The sequence below is a fragment of the Cebus imitator genome, unplaced genomic scaffold, assembly GCF_001604975.1.
Source record: "Cebus imitator isolate Cc_AM_T3 unplaced genomic scaffold, Cebus_imitator-1.0 Scaffold76, whole genome shotgun sequence".
Classification (NCBI taxonomy): Eukaryota; Metazoa; Chordata; class Mammalia; order Primates; family Cebidae; genus Cebus; species Cebus imitator.
The window spans coordinates 10855588-10879934 of record NW_016107391.1 but is presented as its reverse complement, the minus strand read 5'-3'; the positions used below and the strand labels follow the sequence as shown (position 1 = coordinate 10879934).

General features: G+C 38.4%; 1 protein-coding gene across 5 annotated transcripts in view; it reads left to right on the top strand.

Moving 5' to 3' along the window:
- Positions 1-24178, top strand: part of CDC42SE2 (CDC42 small effector 2) — a 93393-nt gene extending 69215 nt beyond the window's left edge. For 2 of the 5 annotated variants that reach the window (XM_017532139.1, XM_017532142.2), the window contains 3 exons: positions 14265-14366; positions 20541-20662; positions 21530-24178. In XM_017532139.1, coding sequence (XP_017387628.1) covers positions 14265-14366; positions 20541-20645 — 207 coding nt within the window. In that variant the 3' untranslated portion in view covers positions 20646-20662; positions 21530-24178. Of the gene's footprint in view, positions 1-14264; positions 14367-20540; positions 20663-21436 lie in introns of all 5 variants that reach the window. The other 3 variants (XM_017532138.1, XM_017532141.2, XM_037739937.1) reach the window with 2 other exon arrangements.
- The last annotated feature ends 169 nt before the right edge of the window (positions 24179-24347 follow it).

Sequence of the window (24347 nt, the reverse complement as noted above, 5' to 3'; positions counted from 1 at the left end):
GGAGTACAATGGTATGATCTCAGCTCACTGCAACCTCCACCTCCTGGGTTCAAGCGGTTCTCCTGCCTCAGCCTCCCAAGTAGCTGGAATTATAGGCAGCCACCACCATGCCCAGCTTATTTTTGTATTTTTAGTAGAGACTAGGTTTTGCCATGTTAGCCAGGCTAGTGTCAAACTCCTGACCTCAGTTGATCCTGCCTGCCTTGGCCTCCCAAAGGGCTGGGATTACCAGCATGAGCCACTGAGTCCGGCCTTTTGTTTTTGTTTTTTGTTTTTTGTTTTTTTGAGAGGGAATCTTACTCTGTCTCATGAGGTGGAGTGCAGTGGTTCTATCTCATTTCATTGCAACCTCTGCCTCCTAGGTTGAAGCAATTCTCCTGCCTCAGCCTCCCAAGTAGCTGGGATTACAGGCATGCACCACCACACCCAGTTAATTTTTGTATTTTAGTTGAGACAGTGTTTCACATTTTTGGCCAGGCTGATCTTGAACTCCTGACTTCAAGTGATCCACCCACTTCAGCCTCCCAGAGTGCTGGGAATTAAAGGCATGAGCCACCACGCTCGGCCTTCGAATGTGTTATTTTGGACATGTATGCAGTTACTGTACATTTGTAACAATAACACTCAGGTATTTCTACAATGATCTAGGTAGTAGTGAGATAACAGTGAGTGCAACTGATGTTATCTCTACCATCATGGCTCTCTAGTGGAGGACATATATACTGTACAAATAGGTGTATATGATACCAGGTGCTCTGTGGAAAAAGCAAGAAAAAAGCAAATGATGTGGGAGAATTGGGGATATTAATCTATATAGTGTGTTCAGGGAAGGCCTCTCAGATTAAGTGCTATATAGGTACAAGTTTAAGGGAGTAAGCTACACAGACACCTAGGGCCCAGCATTTTACTCAGAAGGACTAGTAAATGCAAGGTTGGGTGTGTGAGCAGAACATCAGACAAGGCAGAGTGGCTTTGAGGCATGGGGCCATGGTGGGAATGAGGTGAAAGAGGTTACCAAAGGCCAGTTCATGTTTGGCCCTCCAGGTCATGAAAAGATTTTGGTTTTTATTCTTGTGAAACAGGAAATCATCTAATGGTTTAGAGCAGCAAACCAAAGTATGTGGAAGAACACATACTTTTTCTAGTGGTTTGACTTACTGTATGCTCAGACTGAGAGCACTGACAAACCATACTGCACACTGTAGGCCAGTGAGCAACCTCACTCCTTCATGCACTCTCAGTCTATTCAGCTCTCTGGAGCTGAGTATGGAATCTGTTCTGCCATAAGGTTGCTTATGCCCTCCAGTGGCTTTTCTTTCTGCCGTTTGTTGTTTGGATGCATAGTTTTAACCTATAATAGTTGGAGTTGGGGCATGAGGATGTGTGCAAGTGATGGTGCTGGACTTGCCACAATGAAAGAAAGGAAGTGCACTGTGCTTGGTGTTTAGACAGTTCAAGGTTTCTTCAAGGGAAGTGGCTGAGGAAACCGCGTGGAGATAAATCAGACAGCTAGGGATTGCTATAAGACCTTAGACATTTTAGAAAACATCAGAATCATTACTGCAGCCTCAGAGAATGAACCAACAATTCCGTGAAAGGTGACTAGAGGAAACTCTAGCTGAGGGCACTCCATGAGGGGATTTATGTACAACAGAAGAGTGATTGCCCAAATATGATGGATCTCCATAGCTACTATGCTATAATAACTTCAGATGGCACAGATTTGTAGAGAACTTCCATTTTCAGGAACCACATTTTACACCCTAAATTAGGTATGAGTATAGTAAAAGTGCCATCTTTTTTCCTTTTTCTGAAAACACAAATGTGCATGTTCCTAATTTAATTTCACACAGAATCACATTATAAAACTGTAGTCATCTCAAAACACTTAACTAAATGAATTTACTTAATAAAAGAAGAAAATTAGCTTTATCAGTTGAGAAATGAAAAATAACCCTACTTTTTAGAAAAACATCATAGAAGACTGATTCAAACGTTTTAACTGTGCTACTAAACCTAGAAATTCTAAAGACTAATATACTGGAACTACCTCCCCTGCGTTAGGACTGACTACCCTATTTTCTTGTAGATATAGTCACTTTGGAATGTAGTAGATGGTATTCACTGTATATTGTACTTCTTCAGCTCCTTTAATTTAACTGTGGAGATAGTTTGAATTTGTCTATATGTACTCGAAAACAAACTAGCAAGGCTGTTTTCAAAACTGTGAAACAAACAGGTTCTGGTGTTCCAATACTGTTGTCTGTGCCCTTAACCAATTAGGAACTGTTGGTAAGCTAGTGTCTGTAGCATTCAGTGAGTTCAAGATGGGGAAAAGTGGTAAGAAGGCAGTAGAAAGCTATTTATGTTTTGAAAGTATAATACTTTTATAAGTTTGTAAATGTTAGAAAAAGAATTTTGCTTTAATGCTTTTCCGTTCGGATTGGAGGTGTTTTGTTTTGTTTTTGTTTTTAACTACATACTTCAAGAGGAAGCAAGCTATTTCTTAGTAAACCATGTGGTTGTTGCAATTTTTAGTTACTTAAAATGTGATACCAGCAAAAGTAATCAATAATAGTCTTTAAAACAAAAATTAAATCTTTTTTCAAACTATAATATATTTGATACAAAAAACAGAAAACAGGCCAGGTGCAGTGCCTTGCACCTGTAATCCCAGCACTTTGGGAGGCTGAGGTGGGAGGATTGCTTGAGCCTAGGAGTTAGAGACCAGCCTGGGCAACATAGTAAAACCCCATCTCTACAAAAAATTTTTAAAACTAGCTGTGTGTGGTAGTGTGTGCCTGTAGTCCCAGCTACTTGGGAGGCTGAAGTAGGATTGCTTAAGCATGGGAGGTTGAAGCCGAGTGAGCCAGGATTGCACCACTGCACTCTGGCCTGGGCAACAGAGTGAGACCCTGTCTCAAAAAACAGATTATGTATCTATATAACATGTAATGATATACAACAATAAACAGATTTAAACTCCTACCCAATATAAATGGCCTATTGTTGGACATTTGAGTAGTTTCTAGTTTTAAGTTTTTTTTTTCTGTTACAAACTATGCTGTAAATTCTTGTACATATCTCACTATATACATGACTTTTGAGTATACTTGTTTCTGTAGCATATATATCTAAAAGTGGAAATACTGAGTTGTGGGGTGTGAGCATGATCAGTTTCACAAGATAGTGCCAAATTATTTTGTAAAGGGATAATTGCTCCCACATTCATGTGGTACAGTTTCACTTTCACAACATCTTCATTAATGCTTGATGTTTTCTCACATTTTAATTTTTGTCAGTCTGGTGGGTAAGGTGGGATTTCATGGTATCGTTCTTTTCTGATTGCTAGAGAGGTTAAGCAAAGCACTTCATGTGTTTGTGGCGCAGTATGGTTTCCTTTTGTGTGAAAGACATACCTGTTTGTGTCTTTTGTACATTTAAAAAATTTCTTATTTATTCATAGACTTCCCTTTTATGTTCTCAATACAGATTCTTTATTGGTTATGTGTGACTTAGCAAAGTAGCTTTCTTATATTTTTGTGCTTAAGAATGTTTTCTTACCTCTCAGTCATAAGGATAATTCACCCAAATTTCCCTGTAAAAGTGGAATAATTTTGCCTTTTACATAGAAGCCTCGAATAGATTTTTGAAGAAAGGATTTAAGTGTATTTATTTTCCATATGGGGAACCCTCTGTCCCACAACGACTTAATAAGAAGTCTTTCCCTTCCCCACTGGTATGCACTGTACATTGTCAGGCTTCTGTATATGCATGAGCCAGACTCTAGATTCTGTTTCACCATTTGTTCATCCTGATGCCAATACAGGATGATACACAGTGTCTTCTATTTGCATTAATATTGTTTTGATATCTGGGAGGTCACATCCCTTTGTCTTTTTTCATCTTTTGTAGTGTTTTGCCAATCTTAGTTCTTGACTATGACATATCAATTTTAAAATTAGTTGGTCAGGTTTTTCATAAGGCCTGTTGGGATTTCAGTTAGACCTGTATTGAATCTCTATATAATTCCCATTTGTGAAACTGGTGTGTCTTCATTTTTAAACTATTTCCATAAAGGCTTTTTTAAACTTAAGCTTTTAAACATATTCAGAAGTAGACAATAGTATAATGAACCCCGTGTACCCATCTCCCAACTTGAAGAACTTTAATTCTTGTTGGATCTTCACCTTATTCCATCCACTTTATCCTTTCCTCTATTATTTTAAAGCCAAATCTGAGATATTATATCATTTTGTCCATAAATATTTCAGTATCCCTAAAAGATAAGGACTCACAATGTAACCACAATACCATTTTAATACCAAAAATTAATAATTTGAAAGGATTTATTTTACATATAAATGTACAGTATAATTATGAAACAGATATTATGAAGCACATATTATTCATTAAGAAATAGGATATTGCCAGAAGCTTCCTTGTGTCCTTTCCAATTACACACATCCCTGTTCCAGCACCTGGAGGAACTGCTGTCCTGATTTTTATGGTAATCACTTCCTTGTTGTGTTTTATGATTTTACCATGTATATATGTATCCCTAAACTATATAATTTAGTTTGCCTGTTTTAACTTTAAATGGAATCATTACTGGTTGTAATCGTTTGTGTTTTCTTCTTTAATCCAGTGGTAGCTGGGACTACAGGCACGTGCCACTATGCTGGACTAATTTTTGTATTTTTAGTAGAGACAGAGTTTCACCATCTTGGCCAGGCTGGTCTTGAACTCCTTACCTTGTAATCTACCTGCCTCAGCCTCCCAAAGTGCTGTGATTACAGGTGTGAGAATTTTTGTACTTTTAGTAGAGATGGTGTTTCACCATCTTGGCCAGGCTAGTCTTGAACTCCTGACCTTGTGATCCACCTGCCTCAGCCTCCAAAATGCTGGGATTACAGGCGTGAGCCACTGTGCCTGGCCCCACTAGGTAGTTTTTCTGATCCTCTCCCTCCTCCTATCCTCTACCCTCACATCGGTCTTGGTATCTGTTGTTCCCCTCTTTGTATCCCTGTGTACTCAATGTTTAGCGCCCACTTATAAGTGAGAACATGTGGTATTATGTTCCTCTGTTAGTCTTCTTAGGCTTATGGCCTCCACCTCCATCCAGGTTGCTAAAAAGGACATGATCTAGTTCTTTTTTATGGCTGTGTGGTATTCCGTGGTATACATGTATCATGTTTTCTTTATCCAGTCTACCATTGATGAGCATTTAGGTTGATGCCATGACTTTGTGATTGTGAATAGTGCTACAATGAACATACGTGTAGATGGGTCTTTATAGTAGAATGATTTATGTTCCTTTGGGTATATACTCATAAGGAGGTGCTGGGTTAAATGATACTTCTGTTTTCACTTCTTTGAGAAATTGCCATATTGCTTTCCACAGTGGCTGAACTAATTTACATTGCCCCCAGCAGTGTATAAGTGTTCCCTTTTCCCTGCAGCCTCACCACCATCTATTATTATTTGACTCTCTCTCTCTCTCTATATATATATATGAAAATTATATATATATATATATATATATATGTATATGGAAAAATTGTATATATGTAATTTTTTTTTTTTAAGACAGAGTTTTGCCCTGTTCCCCAGGCTGGAGTGGTATGATCTTGACTCACTGCAACCTCTGCCTCCCGGGTTCAAACAATCCTTGTGCCTCACTCAGCCTCAAGAGTAGCTGGGACTACAGGGGTGTGCCACCACACCCAGCTAATTTTTTGTGTTTTTGTAGAGATGGTGTTTTGCCATATTGCCCAAGCTGGTGTCGAACTCCTGAATTCAGGCAATCCACCTACCTCAGCCTCCCAAAGTGCAAGGATTACAGGCATGAGCCACCCCGCCCAGCTGGACTTTTTAATAATAGTCATTCAGCTGTTAATCTTTAGAGCCAGTGTTTCTAAACCATTAAGCCATCAGTATCACTTGAAATCTTGTTAGATATGCAAATTCAAGCCCCACCCCAAACTTGCCCAGTCTGAAATTATTCTGTGACTAGAGCTGAGAAACGTGTGTTGAACAAACCTTCTCAGGATTCTGATGTACACTACAGCCTGAGACCCACTGCTTTAGAGGTTCTATCCAATACAAAAACTAAAACAGTGACAACAGTTAAAACCTCTCTGGAGCACACAGCATTTCTATGAAACAGAGAAAATTAATTCAGCAAATAAGTATTTTTTATGCAGAAATGTAAACTCTATTAGAATTGGCATTACATTGTTTACACCTTCCAAATATAATAGGTTCTTGAGAGATACTTGGCGATAATATTAGATAAGATAAACAATTTTTAGAGGACTGAGCTGACATTGTTTCTTTAAAAAAGCCTTTTATTCATTCAACAGTCATTTATTGTCTACTATGTGTCAGGCACAGCTACTGTTACAGAAGAACTCTTAGTAGTGTAGGAAAATCAAACAGTAAGCAAGTAAGTTACAATACGATGTTTTAAGTACTATAATTGAAATATGACCCGTGAGCTCTGAATGTTCAGAACAGGAAATATCCAACATCCTTAACTCAGAATGTTATGTTTGAGCTGGGTTTCAAAGAATGAGAAGACCGTTGCCAAGTAGGGACAGACTTGGAGCAAGGGCATTTCATATAGTTTGTTGACATTACTACCATAAAAGGTATTTTTGTTTTTTGTGTCAATGAATTCCACTAGGAAGATGATTTTTACCAAAAAATGTCAAATCCATTTTTTATATTATTACAACTTTTGTTAGCCTTTTTTCCTGTACTGTGAACTAGATTGATTAACTTGGAAGCAGCTCATACACCCGGGGAACCACTGTCACTGGCATCATAGAAAAAAATAACCGCTTGTTTTAGAAATGCCTGGTTCCTAATTATACTGTTAAAATTTCAAAAAACTAATGTAGCTTATTTCAGAGGTTTCCAAACGTTCCCTAACAATTCTGTAATTTGTTCATGGTGCCTCTAGGCCAAGAGAAATACCGTATAGACTTGTTTGTTTATTTTTATTTTTTTTGAAACTGAGTTTCGCTCGTCGCCCAGGTTGGAGTGCAGTGATGCAATCTCAGCTCACTGCAACCTCCGCCTCCTGGGTTCCAGTAATTCTCCTGCCTCAGCCTCCTGAGTAGCTGGGATTACAGGTGCGTGCCCTGACACCCTGCTAATTTTTGTATTTTTGGTAGAGACGGGGTTTTGCCATATTGGCCAAGCTGGTCTTGAACTACTGACCTCAGATGATCTGCCCTTCAGCCTCCCAAAGTGCTGGGATTACAGGTGTGAGCCACGGTGCCTGGACCAGATATGTTTATTAACTAATTTGGTACAAACAACTTAGTAAAGATTTATGTCCCAACAACTTATTTGCCTTGAAAAACATAGATATAAATTGAAAGGACAAATTTTTTTAACTCTTAAATAACCAGTTACATACTTATGGTGTGTTTGTGCCTGTAAGGATTATACAATTTCTCAAACTGTGGAATCAGACTGAACACCACCTTCTTTTCTGGTTCCATGTTGACTTTTGCATAGTGCTTGAGTTTTTTTTTTTACAGCAACCACTGAAAACTTAGCTTCACAAAGATACGCTGTTGTAAAGAATGTATGTTCTCATATTGAGGTTACAAATTATCTGAAGCTAGTAGTTCGTACAGTGTCAAACACACATTGAGCATCACTGTGTTTCCCTTAAATTGAAAATATCCTCTGGCACCCCTGGGTTTTGCTGGGATGCCTCGACATAATTTGGAAATAGTGGGCTTATTAGATACAATTCCTGGATGTAGGGATTCAGTTACACAACTCAGCTGACTTTCTCTAGGTCATGAAGTTGAGTCAGTAGCGTAGCTTTCAACCTTTCATTTACTTTGGCCACATTTGTGTAATTGCTATGTTATACCCTGAAATTTCCAGCTTTTTTCACAGTACCAGATGGCAGGTATCTTCATTTTCTTTATTCACTCTGTCTATTTCTAGAACTACCTCAGGCTGTACTATCTTGTACTCTTACTGTAGGCCTTGATGAGACCTGGCCTTCATTTGCTTCTCAGTGATGTGTTTGCACACCATGCTGCCCAGAGAATAGTCTTTGGGGAAGTTTTAACTTTTGAGTGATTAAGTTATTACCATTTTCTACGAGCTAGAGTTGATCCACATGTCCAAAATGTGAGGTAGAATATGGTTATATACATAGTTGTTTAGATAAGGATGCAAACAAGGTTAACACAGTAGCAAATCCTTTCAAATTAACCTGTTTCTCTCCTCCTTGCATATATTCCAAATTATATTAGTTCATTATCTTTAATAATTATGATATAATTATGTAAAAAGTCATGGGAAGAGACATTTTGCCTAATGCCCCCTCCACGCTAACATGACAGTTTATTTGGGTCTCTGGTGCTTTGCCTTATGCAGAATAAAAGTTAATATTTTAAGGATGATAAGTATTCAGATGGTTGATGGTCTTAACAAAGTTCCCGATAAAGAATTTGTTTCCAGGAAACACAGTGACTCTGCTACGGACAACAGTTAATATGTATCAGAGCAGAGTGCACCATTTCCTGTTTTTCTTTGTGGAGGTCCAACTCTGGAATTCCCCTTTTTTGCCCATGACTATTCTTTTTTTCTTCTTCTTCTTTTGAAACGGAGTCTTACTCTGTCACCCAAGCTGGAGTGCAGTGACATGATCTCAGCTGACTGCAGCCTTCCCCTTCGCCCCTGGGGTTCAAGCAGTTCTCCTGCCTCAGCCTCTCGAGTAGCTGGGATTGCAGGCGCCTGCAACCATGCCTGCCTAATATTTTTTTAATATTAATTTTTCCATAGTTACTAAGATACAGGTGGTATTTAGTTACATGACTAAGTTCTTTAGTGGCGATTTGCATGATTCTGGTGCACTCGTCACCAGAGCAGTATTACACTGCACCATATTTGAGGTCTTTTATCCCTCGCCCCTGCCCCACTCTTCCGGAACCCCAAGTCCCCAAAGTCTATTGTATCATTTTTTTGGCCTGCCTAATTTTTGTATTTTTAGTGGAGACAGGGTTTTGCCAGGCTGGTCTTGAACTCCTGACCTCAAATGATCCACCCACCTCGGCCTCCTAAAGTGCTGGGATTACAGGCATGAGCCACCATGCCCAGCCACCCATGACTATTAATACAGCACACCAAACAAGTGTGCCATTCCTTAAATGTCCACATTGTGCCCGAAAATACTGTATTTTTATATTTTAGAATATTTAATTATATTTAAATCCAGGTTTTTGATAGAGTGTTACAGGAAAGAGTGTAAAGAACATCTCCACCTGTGTCTGGATCCACCTTTTCTGCCTTCTCAGGAACCTTGTAATGTTAACAGTCTACATTCTTTGTGTTCACTTTTTCTTTTTTCTTTTTCTTTACCTCTTTTACTGGATCTTTCTCATTAGAAATCGAGCATAATGAATTCTCTGCCATCTTACAGGGGAAAATTCAGTCTCTCCTCATTTCCTTTTCTCCTTTGAGTTACTCACCTGTCTTCTTCCTGTCCAGAAGGCCAGACTTTTCTTCCAAGTAGTCTATTCTCTTTCTCTATTTTCTACTTCTTAGACCTACCTTAATCCCCTCCAGTGTGTCTCGTCCCATTACTCCACTGACATGGCACTCACTAAGGTGCCCATCGACTTGATATTGCTGAGTCCAGTGCACATATTTCTGCTTCAATTGACCTTTCATCACCTTTCAGCTCTGTTGCCTGCCCCCTCTTGACACTTGTACACACATTCCTGATTTTCCTATTGACTTTCAGGCTGTTTCTTTCTGGCCTCCTCTGATGGCTTCTTCTCTACCCAATCACAGAAATCTAGTTTGTCTAGGAAATCTCATTAACTTGGCTTTGTTAAGCTGGCCATTCTCTGTCTCTTATCTCCAATTGGGATTCTTTTTAGAACCCAGTGAATTGCACACACTCTACTGAAATCTGGTCTGTGCATATTTCTTAACTCCTCCCTCTTGCTCAGTTACCAGATCCAGCCTGCAACCAAATGCTGTTGATTTTATCTACTGACCACTTCTCAAATCTATCCATTTCTTTCCACCTGTGTTATTAGTTGAATGCACATAATCCCTTTTCACCAACATTACTCTAATAACTTCTTTTGACCTCTTCTAACCTGTTTTCTACCTGTAGCTATCGTGGAATAGTCTTCTAAAGCTATTTGATTATGTTATTCCTCTGCTTGAAAAGCCTTTCGGTTACTTCCCATTGTTCTTGGGAGGATCACACACTTCAGTCCTTCACAAACGCTATGTGATCTGGTTCTTGCTTATGTTACCATTTTTATCTTAGATCTTTACCTTTACTATGCTTGCACAACACAGTTGCTCCTTTCAGTTTCTGGACAGCTGAGTTCCTTCAGCCTTAGGGAGGGAAGAACTGGAAGCTTCTTTCATATCTCACAAACAGATTAGATGCCATGAAGAAACCTTTCAATACTAAGGTCTGACTCCCAGCTCGGTGTAGTTCAAGTTGAAAAATATTCACTGTTTTCACATTTATATATGTAAGTTACCTAACAACACAGTATGATAGAAGTAAGCTGAAGTCTTCCCCATCCTTTGCTTTTCAGTGTGAGGGTAGCTTCTTGGGAACTAGTTTTGTTATCAGCTTTTGAATATTCTCCCACAGTAATCATGCTTGCTGAATTATTATGTGTGAGTGTGTTAATACACCTCTTTCACAAGCATGTCTATTCATTCTTTTTGGGTGAGATGGGTGGTGGCCTGAGCACACCATGGTTTCTGTTCTCCCCCAATACAGTCCTGCAGTAACTGAACAGAATAAATCACTTAATATGGGGGTATAGACCAAGTGGAGCCTTTTGGTAAGCTCTAAACACCCCCTTCCAGAGGAAATGATGCAGAATGAGAACTGTTAGGAGTTGCTTCTGCCTGTTCACAGGACAAGGAATGATCAAGACGGCTCCTAGTGGTCTGGAAGTAGGTCTGATTCTCTGGTATATGCCACCACCCCCTCTGCTTGAGAGGGCCCTCTGGCTGAGCCAAGTGGTTCTCTCTGCGTATCAGAAGCAGTTATCTTTACTTGTTGACTGCATAAGGCCTTAGAAAGCGTCTGTTGTCCTGCAGATGCCACTGTCTTGTGGAACTGTGACAAGAACCTAGAAGCTTCCCTCTCTACCTGTCAGTCAAGGAGCTCACTGGGGAAGAAATCCCAATAATTTTCCTGCCCACATACTGAGAAATTTATATCCTCTGAGGGTAAAGATTACATTTGGATATGCCAGGACAAACAGCTTCCTAATAAGGAAAATTTAGTGGAAAGGTAATATTAAGAGAAAAAGGCACAAAACTGTTAGCATCTTTTTTCCCTACTTACTCCTAAAAAAGATAAACTAGCATTGTTTCTTAAGGGTAATTTATAGAATTATGCTTTATCATTCCAAACAAAAATAGTATGAAGAGAAGTATGTTGAATGGGGTGGTTGGACATAGACAAACTGAGTCTGTGAAAAAGATGGGGAACAGCGGAAAAGACCAGTGCATTGCTGGGATGCAGCACTCCAGATGAAAGGATGGTTGTAGGTGTCATGTCTGCCATTAGGGGCAGGGAGTCTTTGTATGAGGCACCTGTAAAGTCATCAGAGGCAGCAATATGCAAGGAAAAGATAGCAGGAAACCAGTGCACTATGCTAAGAAATAGAAAAAAAAAATAGACAAAAGCCTCTTTTGACTTTATGATACCATTTTAACCTGAAAGTTTTATATGATCGTATGGAACAGGGCCCCAAAAGACAGACAATTTCTTACCACCTTTCAAAAAAGGGCTGGAAGTAAAACTAAATGTGTTCAAATAATGAGAATACTTTGTTCTCTACTGTTACAGACTTATAATTGTATAGTTAAGTGTTTTTAGAGAAAAGAGTGAAAAACTATAATACAGCTTTTTCAGAGATTAAAAAGTATTGCAATGACATGTCAAAACAAAGAGCCTCTGAAAAATAACCATAATGGAAAAATGAAATTATGTGGCTACTGCTGAAAAAATGTAGAGCTGGGGTCAGCAGACTACCACTTGCAGGCCACATCTAGCCTGTCACCTGTTTTTGTAAATAAATTTTTACCAGAACACAGCTGCACTCATTTAATTTCATGTGATCTGTAGCTGCTTTCATACTACAATAGCAGAGTTGAGTCAAAGCTACCATGGAGACTTTATTGGCCTGCAAGCTTATAATATTTACTATCTAGCATGGACCTCTGAAAAGGATCAAGTGCAGTTATTTTCCAATGCAGTGAAATTATGAAGATAAAGAATGAAAATGTAAGACACTTGGAAGGTTATAGACACACACGTTCAAATGTCCACATGGCAGTAACTCCAGAAATAGCAAAATGAACAAATGGAGCAATTATCAAGAACTAACAGGATAAAACTTTTCTAAGATACAGAAAACCTGTGTTTAGACAACTGTGTGCCATGTAGAATTAGTAGAAAGAAAACCCAACAAACTTGGAGTTGGGCTAATGTCATTGCTGAATTCTAAAGATGAAGAACATCAATATTTCAAAGGAAAAGCGTCAAGCGTTTTAATTTATTTTTTTATTTTTTGGTTTCTAATCTATGACAATATAAACGAGAGGAGAGTAAAACAATGTATATGGACTTCTACAATATATGCATGGACTCTCTGCTTTTGCGGTTTTGTAGAAAATCATGTTCTAACCCTGAGGAACTGTCATATGGGACTGTCTTGATAAAATTTTGGGGTTTATCAGGATCATGCCAGCATTTCAATAGATAAAGACATAAAAGTATTATGTTCAAAGGCAGCTAATCCAACAAGTTTATAACTTGGCTTGGTTTTGAGGAAGCTGCAATTTCAGGAGAAGTATACCATGGAAGGAAGTTAACTAGGGTAAGCAGAGGTCATAGTAGGATACTTACCCAGCTTGGCCAGTGGTCTTTCCCAATAAGATTATCATATCTAAAGGGTCATGGAAAACTCAGGACAGATCTAAGATAATCTTCATGTCTGGAAAAATCTTAGATAATCAGTGAAACACAGCAGTAGGGTAAGGAACTATCTCTAAGAGGTAGATGAGCATATTGATCAGAACAGGTACACCAGCTGGTGGCTGGTGGCTAAAGTTACTGGAAAATGGGGCCCAGCACCCTATGAGAAGTGGTTGTCAAAAATTAGGAAGAGTCAGCCAGGCGCAGTGGTGCATGCCTGTAATCCCAGCTGCCTGGGAGCTGAACTTTGAGGATTGCTTGAGCCTAGGTAAAGACCAGCCTGGGTAACATAGCGAGAATCCAAAAAAAAAAAAAAAAAAAAAAAAGTTTATGAAGTGTATATATGGAAGAGTCAGTAAGACCCAGCCTCAGCCTAGTTAAGTCAACAGGTTTAGTTCCCAGCCAGAACAGACCAGAGAAGAGTGAATGGACTAGGACCAAAACTGTCACCCTCCCACCCCCACCAGCTGAATGACAGATTCATTTTAGCATAGAAAGGTAATTGGGTATAATCTAAGTAATAACCATCAAAATGTAATATATCTGTTAATGATGCAAGAACGTAATGTTTAAAATCAGACATTGTATTCAAACCGTACTTTGTTCTTTGCCAACAATAATAGTGACTGATGGTAATTTTACATTTGTCTTGCTTTCTAAAAAGAATAAAACTTAAGCAGTTATTATACAAATATGTGGATGACCAAAGCTAAACCAAATAATCTATTAAGCTTTAAATAATAACTTATTATTTTGCTTTACTAATCACTTTAGTGCATATGTTACTCTTGGGGATTTCATCATAAGAAGTAATTGTGATAGTCTTAAGAGCTAGGCATTTTTGTGTTCTTGGCAAATTTATTATTAAACAATCATAGTATAAAAATCCATCAGAGGCCGGGAGCGGTGGCTCAAGCCTGTAATCCCAGCATTTTGGGAGGCCGAGGCGGGTGGATTATGAAGTCAAGAGATCGAGACCATCCTGGTCAACATGGTGAAACCCCGTCTCTACTAAAAATACAAAAATTAGCTGGGCTTGGTGGCACGCGCCTGTAGTTCCAGGTACTCGGGAGGCTGAGGCAGGAGAATTGCTTGAACCCAGGAGGCAGAGGTTGCGGTGAGCCGAGATCGGGCCATTGCAGTCCAGCCTGGGTAACAAGAGCGAAACTCCGTCTCAAAAACAAAACAAAACAAAAAATCCATCAGAGTAAGTTGTTAATAAGATCACTTTCTCAACACATTGTTGCCCATCTTTTAGAAAAGGCGACGACGGATTGACAGAAGTATGATTGGAGAGCCCACAAACTTTGTGCACACGGCTCATGTTGGATCAGGAGACCTGTTCAGTGAAATGAATTCAGTAAGTATGTTGGTGGGACATGCAGGTAGGGCATTGGGGCATAGTCATATGAAACCTGTATGATAGGCACAAACATTTTTAATAGCATTATGCTCAATGAATTTGTATACAGTAAATGTAAATACATAATGTGAGCATAGAAGAGAGAAGCAAACTAATGATGAAAAATTAATGTCTTCTAGGTTATGCATTTGTTTCTGTTTCTTGTACTCAACTCTTCATAGCTGCCTTTGTCCTGAAACTTGAAAGTATTTGAGTTCAGAATGGAGGTTAATATCCTATTGATTCTCTTGCTCCCACCAAAGGGACTTGGAGATCAGCCTTTTTAATAATAATTAATCTTTTGTTCTTTTAAGTTCAGTTAGTTGCCTTTTGCACACATTTTTATTGCTTTATTTTATAAACCAGTGGTCTCCAACCTTTTTGGCATCAGGGACCGGTTTAATGGAAGATAGTTTTCCCAAGGGGGAAATGGTTTCAGGATGGAACTGTTCCACCTCACTTCATCAAGCATTAGACTCTCTTAAGGTCTAATGAGAGGCAGATGTGCAAGCCCTGCAAAGTACAGTCCTAAAGTTCTACCCCAATGATGACAAGCAAAAAAGTTGGTATGCCAATGATAGATTTTTCATTCAGGGAGGAATCTTAAAGGTAATTCAGAAATGTACATAAGGTTTTAAAGGTTAACAAATGCCATGAACTAAAATTTAATTCTTCCTATACAGTTGGATTTTATTATTATTATTATTATTATTATTTTTGAGACGGGGTCTCACTCTTCACCCACGCTGGAGTTCAGAGGTGTGATCTTGGCTCACTGCAACCTCTCCCTCCCAGTCTCAAGCAATCCTTCCACCTCAGCCTCCCAAACAGCTGGGAGCACAGGTGCACATTACTATACCTGGCTAATTTTTTATTTTTATTTTTTGAGTAAATTTATCTATAAATTATTGATTTTATGTCAATAGACATTGTTCTGTTATTACTAGTAATGTTAAAAATAAATTTTTTAAAAAAGTAACTCAATGTTTACCACAGGCCAGTATTTTATTTTACAAAACCAGCGGTCTTATAATTTTATTAAAAATTATAAGTGCAACCTAGATCCTCACTTGTGCAGTTCGCAATAGGGCTCGTGCTCCTGTGACAATTTCATGCCATCACTGATGTGACCGGAGGCAGAGCTCAGGCGGTATTGCTAACTTGCAGCTGCTCACTTCCTGTTGTACAGCCTGGTTCCTAACAGGCAACTTCCAGTTTGCGGCTGGGGTGTTTGTGACCCCTGTTAACTATTCGTTGATAATATTAGAATGTTTGTGATTTATTTACTCTACGTTCTTATGCACTAAGCATAGGATTTGTATTTTCACATATCCTTTTAGGGCAAAGCAGTAGGGTATGAAGAACCAGAAATAAGAAGATCTATTTGCTGTCTTTTAATAGAGGTTTCAGTGAGTTTCAGAATAGGCTTTAGATCTATTCATCTGATCTTTTAGTTGTTAATTTTTATTGGAGAGAAAACCAGAATGCAGTATAATAGAAGCAGCACCAAATATAGGCTCTTATCAGAGTTGTTCCTCACATTTGCCTTAAAGCAAGCCACTGAGTATCAACAGACTTTTCCTGTGCCTAAAGTAAACAAGTACCTAAATGATCCCTAAAGTGCTGAGAACCAGAAAGTCAACAGGGTTTTATAAACACAAAATTATGATCCACTGTATACCAGCTTACTAGACAGCATTAACAAAAGACTTAAAAAGGACTTTAAAAATAGGTAGATGGGTATCCTGGATACAGCAAAGATGTTTGTCGCTTTAGTTACTAGGTAAGCAAAGGAATGACATCTAAACCTTCCTGGAAAGGAAACAGATTGTTTGTTTTAAATCTGTAGGAAAAGTACTTTGTGTCACTTGACTGCTTTGTGGAAATGCAAGAGGTATCATGTTCCTGTCAAAATAATCAGTAGCTTTGTTTCCTTTATCAACATAGAGTGAAAAGACTAAATGGGGCCCTGTTACTTTTATTAATATGGTTACTATAATCTATATAAAGAGAATAGGTGGTTTCAAATTTATTATATATGAATTTTAATTTCTTTCTCATTAACAAATGTTGTCTCTGCCACCTTAGATTTTTTAAAAATCCAACTATAAAGCCAAGCACAGTGGCTCATGGCTGTAATCCCAGTACTTTGGGAGGCCAAGGCAGGTGGATTGCCTGAGCTAGGGAGCTCAAGACCAGCCTGGGCAACATAGTGAAACCCTGTCTCTACCAGAAATATAAAAAATTAGCCGGGTATGGTAATGTGCACCTGTGCTCCCAGCTGTTTGGGAGGCTGAGGTGGAAGGATTGCTTGAGCCTGGGTGGGAGAGGTTGCAGTGGGCCAAGATCATGCCTCTGAACTCCAGCCTGGGTGAAGAGTGAGACCCCATCTCAAAAATAATAATAAAATCCAACTGTATAGGAAGAATTAAATTTTAGTTCATGGCATTTGTTAACCTTTAAAATCTTATGTACATTTCTGAATTTCATTTAAGATTCCTCGCTGAATGGAAAACCCATCTTGGCATACCAACTTTTTTGCTTGTCATCATTGGGGCAGAGCTGTACTTTGCAGGGCTTGCACATCTGCCTCTCAACCTTAGATGCAGGATCAAGATGAGACTTCAGCTGCTGTAGAGTTTCTACTTTGCTGTGTCCAGGCAGCCTTCTCTGCTACTGAGGTGGACTTTTTATGAAGTATTTCAGCTCTTTAGAGCTAAGTGTGTTTCCCAAATGTGTTTTATAGTCCATTCATATTCGAGTTTGCTATCTCTAAAGCGATAGTCAGCATCCATCCCACCGTTACAGAGCATGGAGTTCTTGCTGTTAGGAATGGTGTTGTTCGATTAGTAACTTTTTTTTTTTTTGAGATGGAGCCTCACTCTGTCACCCAGGCTGGAGTGCAGTGGCTCAATCTTGGCTCACTGCAACCTATGCCTCCTGGGTTCAAGCAATTCTCCTGTCTCAAGCTCCTGAGTAAGCTGGGACTACAGGCATGCACCACGACTCCTGGATAATTTTTTGTATTTTTATTAGAGCAGAGCTTAAACTCCTGACCTCAGGTGATCTGCCCACCTTGGCCTCCCAAAGTGCTGGGATTACAGGCATGACCCACCACACCTGCCAAGTAACTTTTTGAGAGTATCATTGATAGTCCTGATTTGATGGGCCTGACTCTGTGAGAAAAATTATGTTCTCCTATCCTATGCAATAATAGTGTAAATAAGACAAAACCACATATAGACATGCTGTTTAGTCAAAGAAATACTGTCTGTTAAGTTTGTCTATCCTGAGAACTGAGCAGCTAGTGTTAGTAACATGGCTTGCTGCATAAGAAACAGGCTTGCCTAAACGGTATTATTGAATGGTTAAATGACTTATAATTCTTTTTTTCTCTAAATACATTGTTGTTCTACCTTTACTTACTTAAAAGACTTTCCTATTCTACTACCTTCTTGCCAGAAAAGATTTCTGTTACCCTTTCAGTAATGTAACCCTGTTGTGTTAAAATATTGTATATTCACAGTCACAATAATACATTCAGTCTCAACACTGAAAGATTACTTATTAAAGTTACTTAATAAGGGTTACTTAAACCAAATTCTTTAAATTGAAGAACTGACTTTTGGAGGAAAAAAAATACTTTTTTTCTTTCTTAGAATCTGCATGGCATTATTGAATGCACAGTATAAAAACAAAGATTTTTTTTATTTGTTTTTTTTTTTGTGTTTTTTTTTTTTTTTTTTTTTTTTTTTTTTTTTTTTTTTTTTGTTTTTTTTTTTTTTTTAAGACAGGGTCTCATTCTGTTGCCCACGCTGGAGTGCTCACTGCAGCCTTGACCTCCCAGGCTCAGTTAATCTTCCTGCCTTAGCCTTCTCCAGTAGCTGGGACTACAGGCCTGTACCACCACGCCCAGCTAGTTTTTATATTTTAATTGTAGAGATGGAGTTTCACTATGTTGCCCAGGCTGGCCTCAAACTCCTGGGCTCAAGTTATCTGCCTACTTTGAATTCCCAAAGTGTTGAGATGACAGCTGTGAGCCATTGCATCTGGTCATAAGGATGTTTTTAAAGACAGGCCTAAAATATCTATAAAAGCTAATATACCATGTTAAGTGGAAAACTATTTAGTATCAAATTTGTGCCACATAATGTTACCTTAAAGGGGCAGATGATGAATTTGAACTAGTATCATATGGCAGGCCCTGGCCTGTTCACACTGCTTTAACTGAGCAAGTTTATGTTAAAAAAAAAAAAAAAAAAAGCCTATAGATTTCTTCTTACACTCTTTCCTAGTCATTTGATTAATGCGACTATTACAGTAACACCTTATAGTGTGGTGTCATACAAATAAGATGTTCCATGTAAGTAAATTTCCAGGTGAGTAAAAACATTCCCATTTAAGAGCCAACCACATTTTCTCATATAGACTCTTTTGATCTAAATAAGCTATGCATTTTCTATTTTGCCATTATTTTGTATTATATTGAAACCTTCCTTACTCCAAAAATGAGTTAGACAAGTCTTTTTTTTTTTTTTTTTTGAGTTGAGTTCCACTCTTGTTGCTCGGGCTGGAGTGCAATGGTGCAGTCTTGGCTCACTGCAACCTCCACCTCCTGGGTTCAAGCAGTGCCACCTGCCTAATTTTGTATTTTTAGTGGAGACGGGGTTCCTCCATGGTCTCGAACTCCCAACCTCAGGTGGTCCGCCCGCCTGGGCCTCCCAAAGTGCTGAGATTACAAGTGTGAGCCACCGTGTCCGGCCAACAAGTCTTACTTTCTTTTAATACAGTATTGACTCAGAATCACTAGTGGAAAGCACCTCACCCATCATGCCTTATATTACAGTAGGTGCTCAGTAAGTATTTGATAAGCAGATGACTGATAAATAGATGATACCCCTAGTTCGCTGCACCTCTCCAAATTGTGGAAGTGTGAAGGGCCCTTTGAGCTGATTCCATGAAATACTCAACCACGCTGCCAAGTGTTCTTTCTCCACTGTTAGGCCATCACCTCTAAAATCATATTGCTTGTGTTCCTTCTTCTAGCAATCCAGCCTGACTTTCCAGCTCTGTTTCCAGCCTGCTTCTAATTTATATGAACTAAGATTGGAATAATAATGATATGCTAAAAGTACTTCACAGTTTGCAAATGGCTTTATGTGCCTTTGTTTCAGTAAAAAGAAAATATCCTGGCTTTTATATATCTTGCAATCTCTCAGGAAACAGCTATTTAATGTGGACAGGAAAGATTACCATCTTAACCCTTTTACAAATAAGAAGGCTGATATTCAGAGAGGATAGTTTACCCAGTTACGATATTAATAAATAAACTGGGACTACTTTCCTCTTTGGATTCTTTGATTCTTTTTTACTTTATCAGACTATATTAAGATGGCACATTTTATGACACAGACTTTTAAGATTTATCTGTGGTTGGACCAATATTATTCATGCTTATTTTCTTGGTTTTGATTCTTTACTAAGTAATTGAGGTGATTTATCTATGTGAGGTATCTGTAAATTAAGATACTTGAGGTTGTGAAACAAAGTGGAATTGATCGGCCAGGTGTGGTGGCCGATGCTTGTAATCCCAATACTTTGGGAGACTGAGGCAGTTGGATCACTTGAGATCAGGAGTTTGAGACCAGCCTGGCCAACATGGTGAAACCTAAAAATACAAAAATTAGCCGGGTGTGTTGGCATGCGCCTGTAATCCCAGCTACTAGGGAGGCTGAGGCAGGAGAATTGCTGAGAGGCAGAGGTTGCAGTGAGCTGAGATTGTGCCACTGCACTCCAGCCTGGGCAACAGAGCAAGACTCTATCTCAAAACAAAAAAAAAAAGTAGAGTTGATCTATATATTTTTGACTGTTTTTCAAATGTTACCAAATACCTTGTAAATTACAAAACTCACTTTTAGTAATTTGTAAACAGATAAAATAGGGATTTTTGCAAAAATTGTTTCAATTGCTAGTCTCCCTGTTTGTCCTTATAACCAGAAAATGTTTAAGTCTATAAAAGTATCCTTCTGAAAAAAGCAGCCCAGATAAAATTCTGGGAAAAGAATTACTTAGTTGCACTGGACCTAGTTCCTGACTTCCATTTTATTTTGTTGTGTTTTTGTCTTGTTTTAGGTTAGCTCCATTCAGAACCAAATGCAGTCCAAGGGAGGCTATGGAGGTGGAATGCCTGCCAATGTGCAGATGCAGATGCAGCTCGTGGATACGAAGGCGGGATAGCCCTGGTCCTTTCTCCAGTGAGTACTTGGAGCTGGGGTCTGGACCTGTAGGCCAGACATGGCCAATAATAGCTGACATCACAGGCAGCCTTAGTTAGGTCTTGGAGTTTTAAAAAATTTTTATATATATATATATATATATATTATCCCGTATTATATTTATTTTTTGTGAACTTACTGGGAAAGGCAAAATTACTCAGCTAAGTCTAGGTCCTGCACTTTGAATGTAAGTTTTAGGCTCTTTTCCTTATTAATAACTTTAAATACTTTAAAACGTCTGGTTGGGAAGATTCTGATGACAAGATGCTTCTTATGTGTCCTTGAAACAAGAGTGAAATTATTATTTTGAATATTGAGGCTCGGCGTGGTGGCTCACACCTATAATTCCAGCACTTTGGGAGGCCAAGGTGGGTAGACCACCTGAGGCCAGGGATTTGAGACCAGCCTGGCCAACATCTCCACTAAAAATAGAAAAATTAGCTGGGTGTGGTGGCACATGCCTGTAATCCCAGCTACTCAAGAGGCTGAGGCATGAGAATTGCTTGAACCCAGGAGGCAGAGGTTGCAGTTAGCTGAGATTGCGCCACTGGACTCCAGTCTGGGTGACAGAGCAAGACCCTGTCTCAAAAAAGTATTGATACTATAGGTAATCTCATGAGGAGTAATTTTATAGTTAACACTTCGTTTTTAAATATTTCATTATAAACTTTTAAAATTAAAAAGATTACTTTGAAAAAGGATAAACCCTGAAAGTGTAGAAATAATTTGAAGTTTTTTTTTTTTGCTTTATAGGGTCATTGTGAATTTCTGTATTTTCTCTGTCCAATATTCTGTAATTTTTTTTGTCCTGTGATTGCGTTTCTTTTATTTTGAATTACAAAAAAGAAGTGTGATGGCACCTTGTTCACCCTGTCGTGATTATTCCAGTGAGGTGTTACTGTTCTGCTCTGAAGAAGATACTGTCAGATGAATCCTGCATTTCCTTCAGCTGGCATGCATGCCTTTGGACTCATGGACAGAGTTCTTTGGATTGTCGCTGAATTTTCAATGTTTAATCAGTATGGATCTGATCTTCGCATGATCTTTTTTGTGAATGCTAACACCATTTTGCAGTTTTTTTTCATTTTAAACATTTTTCTTTTCACTGTCAACCCTCTGCCTTATGATTTTATCGGAAAGCAAGAACCTGCTATTATTTGTTAATTTGCCATCATTTATGTATATTTTGAAAGGTATGAGAACCACAAGCACAATGATCATTTTTATTTGTTTGAAACTTTAGCAGAATAGATATCCGCATGCTTTATGAAGTTGCTTCGATAAGAGCCCATGGGATGCCAGAAATTAACATTTCTTTGCTGCCATGGGCTGATGATGCTGCTATTAGAGAAAGTTAGCTGTGGCACCAAGTCACATCATTTTCATGGAAAAGATTACTTGTAGCTTATTTAGAAGTATGACCTTTGGTCTTTTTGATTAGAATTGCAATAAAAGCTTGCATTCATAAGGCATTCATTCTGTTGTAAATGTTCAATGTATTTATTTTGAGAGCGAGGAGGTGTGGTACATCTGAGTGTTGTGGTCATACTCTCATCCAGGCTGATCCTGAGCAGCTTCATCTTACTAGCTGTTTGTTTCTTTGTGCACTCATTCTTTAATAATTTTTACTTGTTTTTAACATTATGGTTTCCAGTAGCAGTTTGTTGAACTTCTGGCCTGTACTACTAACTAACTAACTAACTGCAGACCTCCAGAGTCACTGGCCTGTGTTCTACATATTTTAGGGGCCACATCAGTTGCCAAGAGCAACATACTGACCTGGCTGAATTATTGCCAGTGAAAACAACCTGTATGAAGCCTTTGCTCAGGTCCTAAAATGTTTTGTCCTTGCACAAATTTTGTATATTTCAAATACTTCTGTAAAGGTTTCTTCTTTTCTAGAATGTGGTGTTAAGCCAGAGTCAGTGGTTTGTGTTCTCATTGAAATGTTTAAATCCTATTTCTAATTCAAGCCTATCTAACTACATTTGGTAGGATTAACATTACATGTAACAAATGAGGCGTAATTAAAAACTTAGTTTAGGTAACTTTGAATAAAGAAACAGGGATCACTTTATCTTCTGCCTTCACTCCTCTTAGTCCCAGATTCTCGCAGAACAGGAAACTGAATAAACATTAGGTTTATGTAGGTAAAACATGAGAGCATTACTCCCCCAGTTTTTTAAATTTAATTTCAGCCAGTACATTTACCCAGTACAGCGGGGCACCAGATTACTTGATCTTTATATTTTGCAATTTTGAGCCTTTGTGTCAATCCCAAGCACAGAATCTGCCAAGGAAAAACATTTGCATCTTCAAAGTAGACATTTTGCAGTTTATTTAATAACTATCATCTTCTAAAGTTGAATTCATTTATTGTCACTGATTCACTGTGTGGATGTCACATTGTGGAATTTGCCTGAGTACCACTGTCATTCTGCTTAGCCAGACAGGGTCAGTTTCTTGGCCAGGGACATTGTTGTGTGAAAGCTCTTTAAAAAAGAGATTAGATTTTCTTGGCATTATTAGCACTGATGCTATTTAGTCTACTTCTGTTTTGACTCTTTAAATTAGTACAGTTTTTCTACTTGTCATGTAACTGCTGGAACAACAGTACTGGAAGTCATGATCCTTTTCCCCGATTCATGATTTTATTCTTTTTCCAAGTCATCATTTTTCCTGTTGCTCCAACGACCAGCGTGTGTTGGAACGGATCTCCGTGGTAAGCCAAAAGCGGACTCGTCAGCCTGTAACTACTCTGTAGCTGCCACTAACTCTGCAGGCACAGTAACTACACTTCATACAGGAGCACATGCCAAAGTGCCTGGGAGGTGCCAATAAAATCAAGAAATAAGAAAAATTACCAAAAAAGATACGGTATTAACCTTGGACATAAATCTTTTTTTAGGAAGGCAGCTTTCCCATGTTCATAAATGGGGTTGTAAACCTCGAAAAGTCATCTGTTCCCCATAGCAGCATATCTCATTTTTAAATTGAAGCTAATTAAATAGGATTTTACTACTCAAAATTCATTATACTGTTAATCTTTGCTGAAATATATGCTAACAACTGTTAAAGGAAACCGAAGATTTAATCACATGGATTCTGTTAGCAGTGATCTGCATTCTATAAAAGAGGTACTTCCCATAATGTAGGCATGAAGTGGTGCCAGTAAGCATAGAGTGGGAATGTTGAGTTAAGCATTTCCAGTGCAGCATTATCATCAGTGGGCCTTTAAAAATACTTTGAGTACATTAGCTTTCACTTCATTGTTAAATTATAGCAGACTCATTATAGAGAACAAGTTTGCCTTGATTTTGTTTAAAATGACTTCTGCTGAGCACCCAGAAGATAAAATTGACATATTTTTATAATATAAGCATACGTTTTTTGTACATTGTGTTCATTCTTGAATAAAATGAGTTCCGTGTTGGCTTGTAGATATTAAAAAGAAAGTATTGATTTTGATTGAATAAATGTTTTCTTTCAATCCTGGTTGGCCTTTCCTTTAAATTTGTTTAGTTTTTCTTTTCTTTCAAGGAATTATTTACCAGAATTCAGTTAGAGCACCTTTTTTGCATTCTTATATTTTCAGTTATGACTTCTATCATACAGAAAACTAAAACCTTTTTAAATTTCTATCATTGTAATCTTTAACTTCACA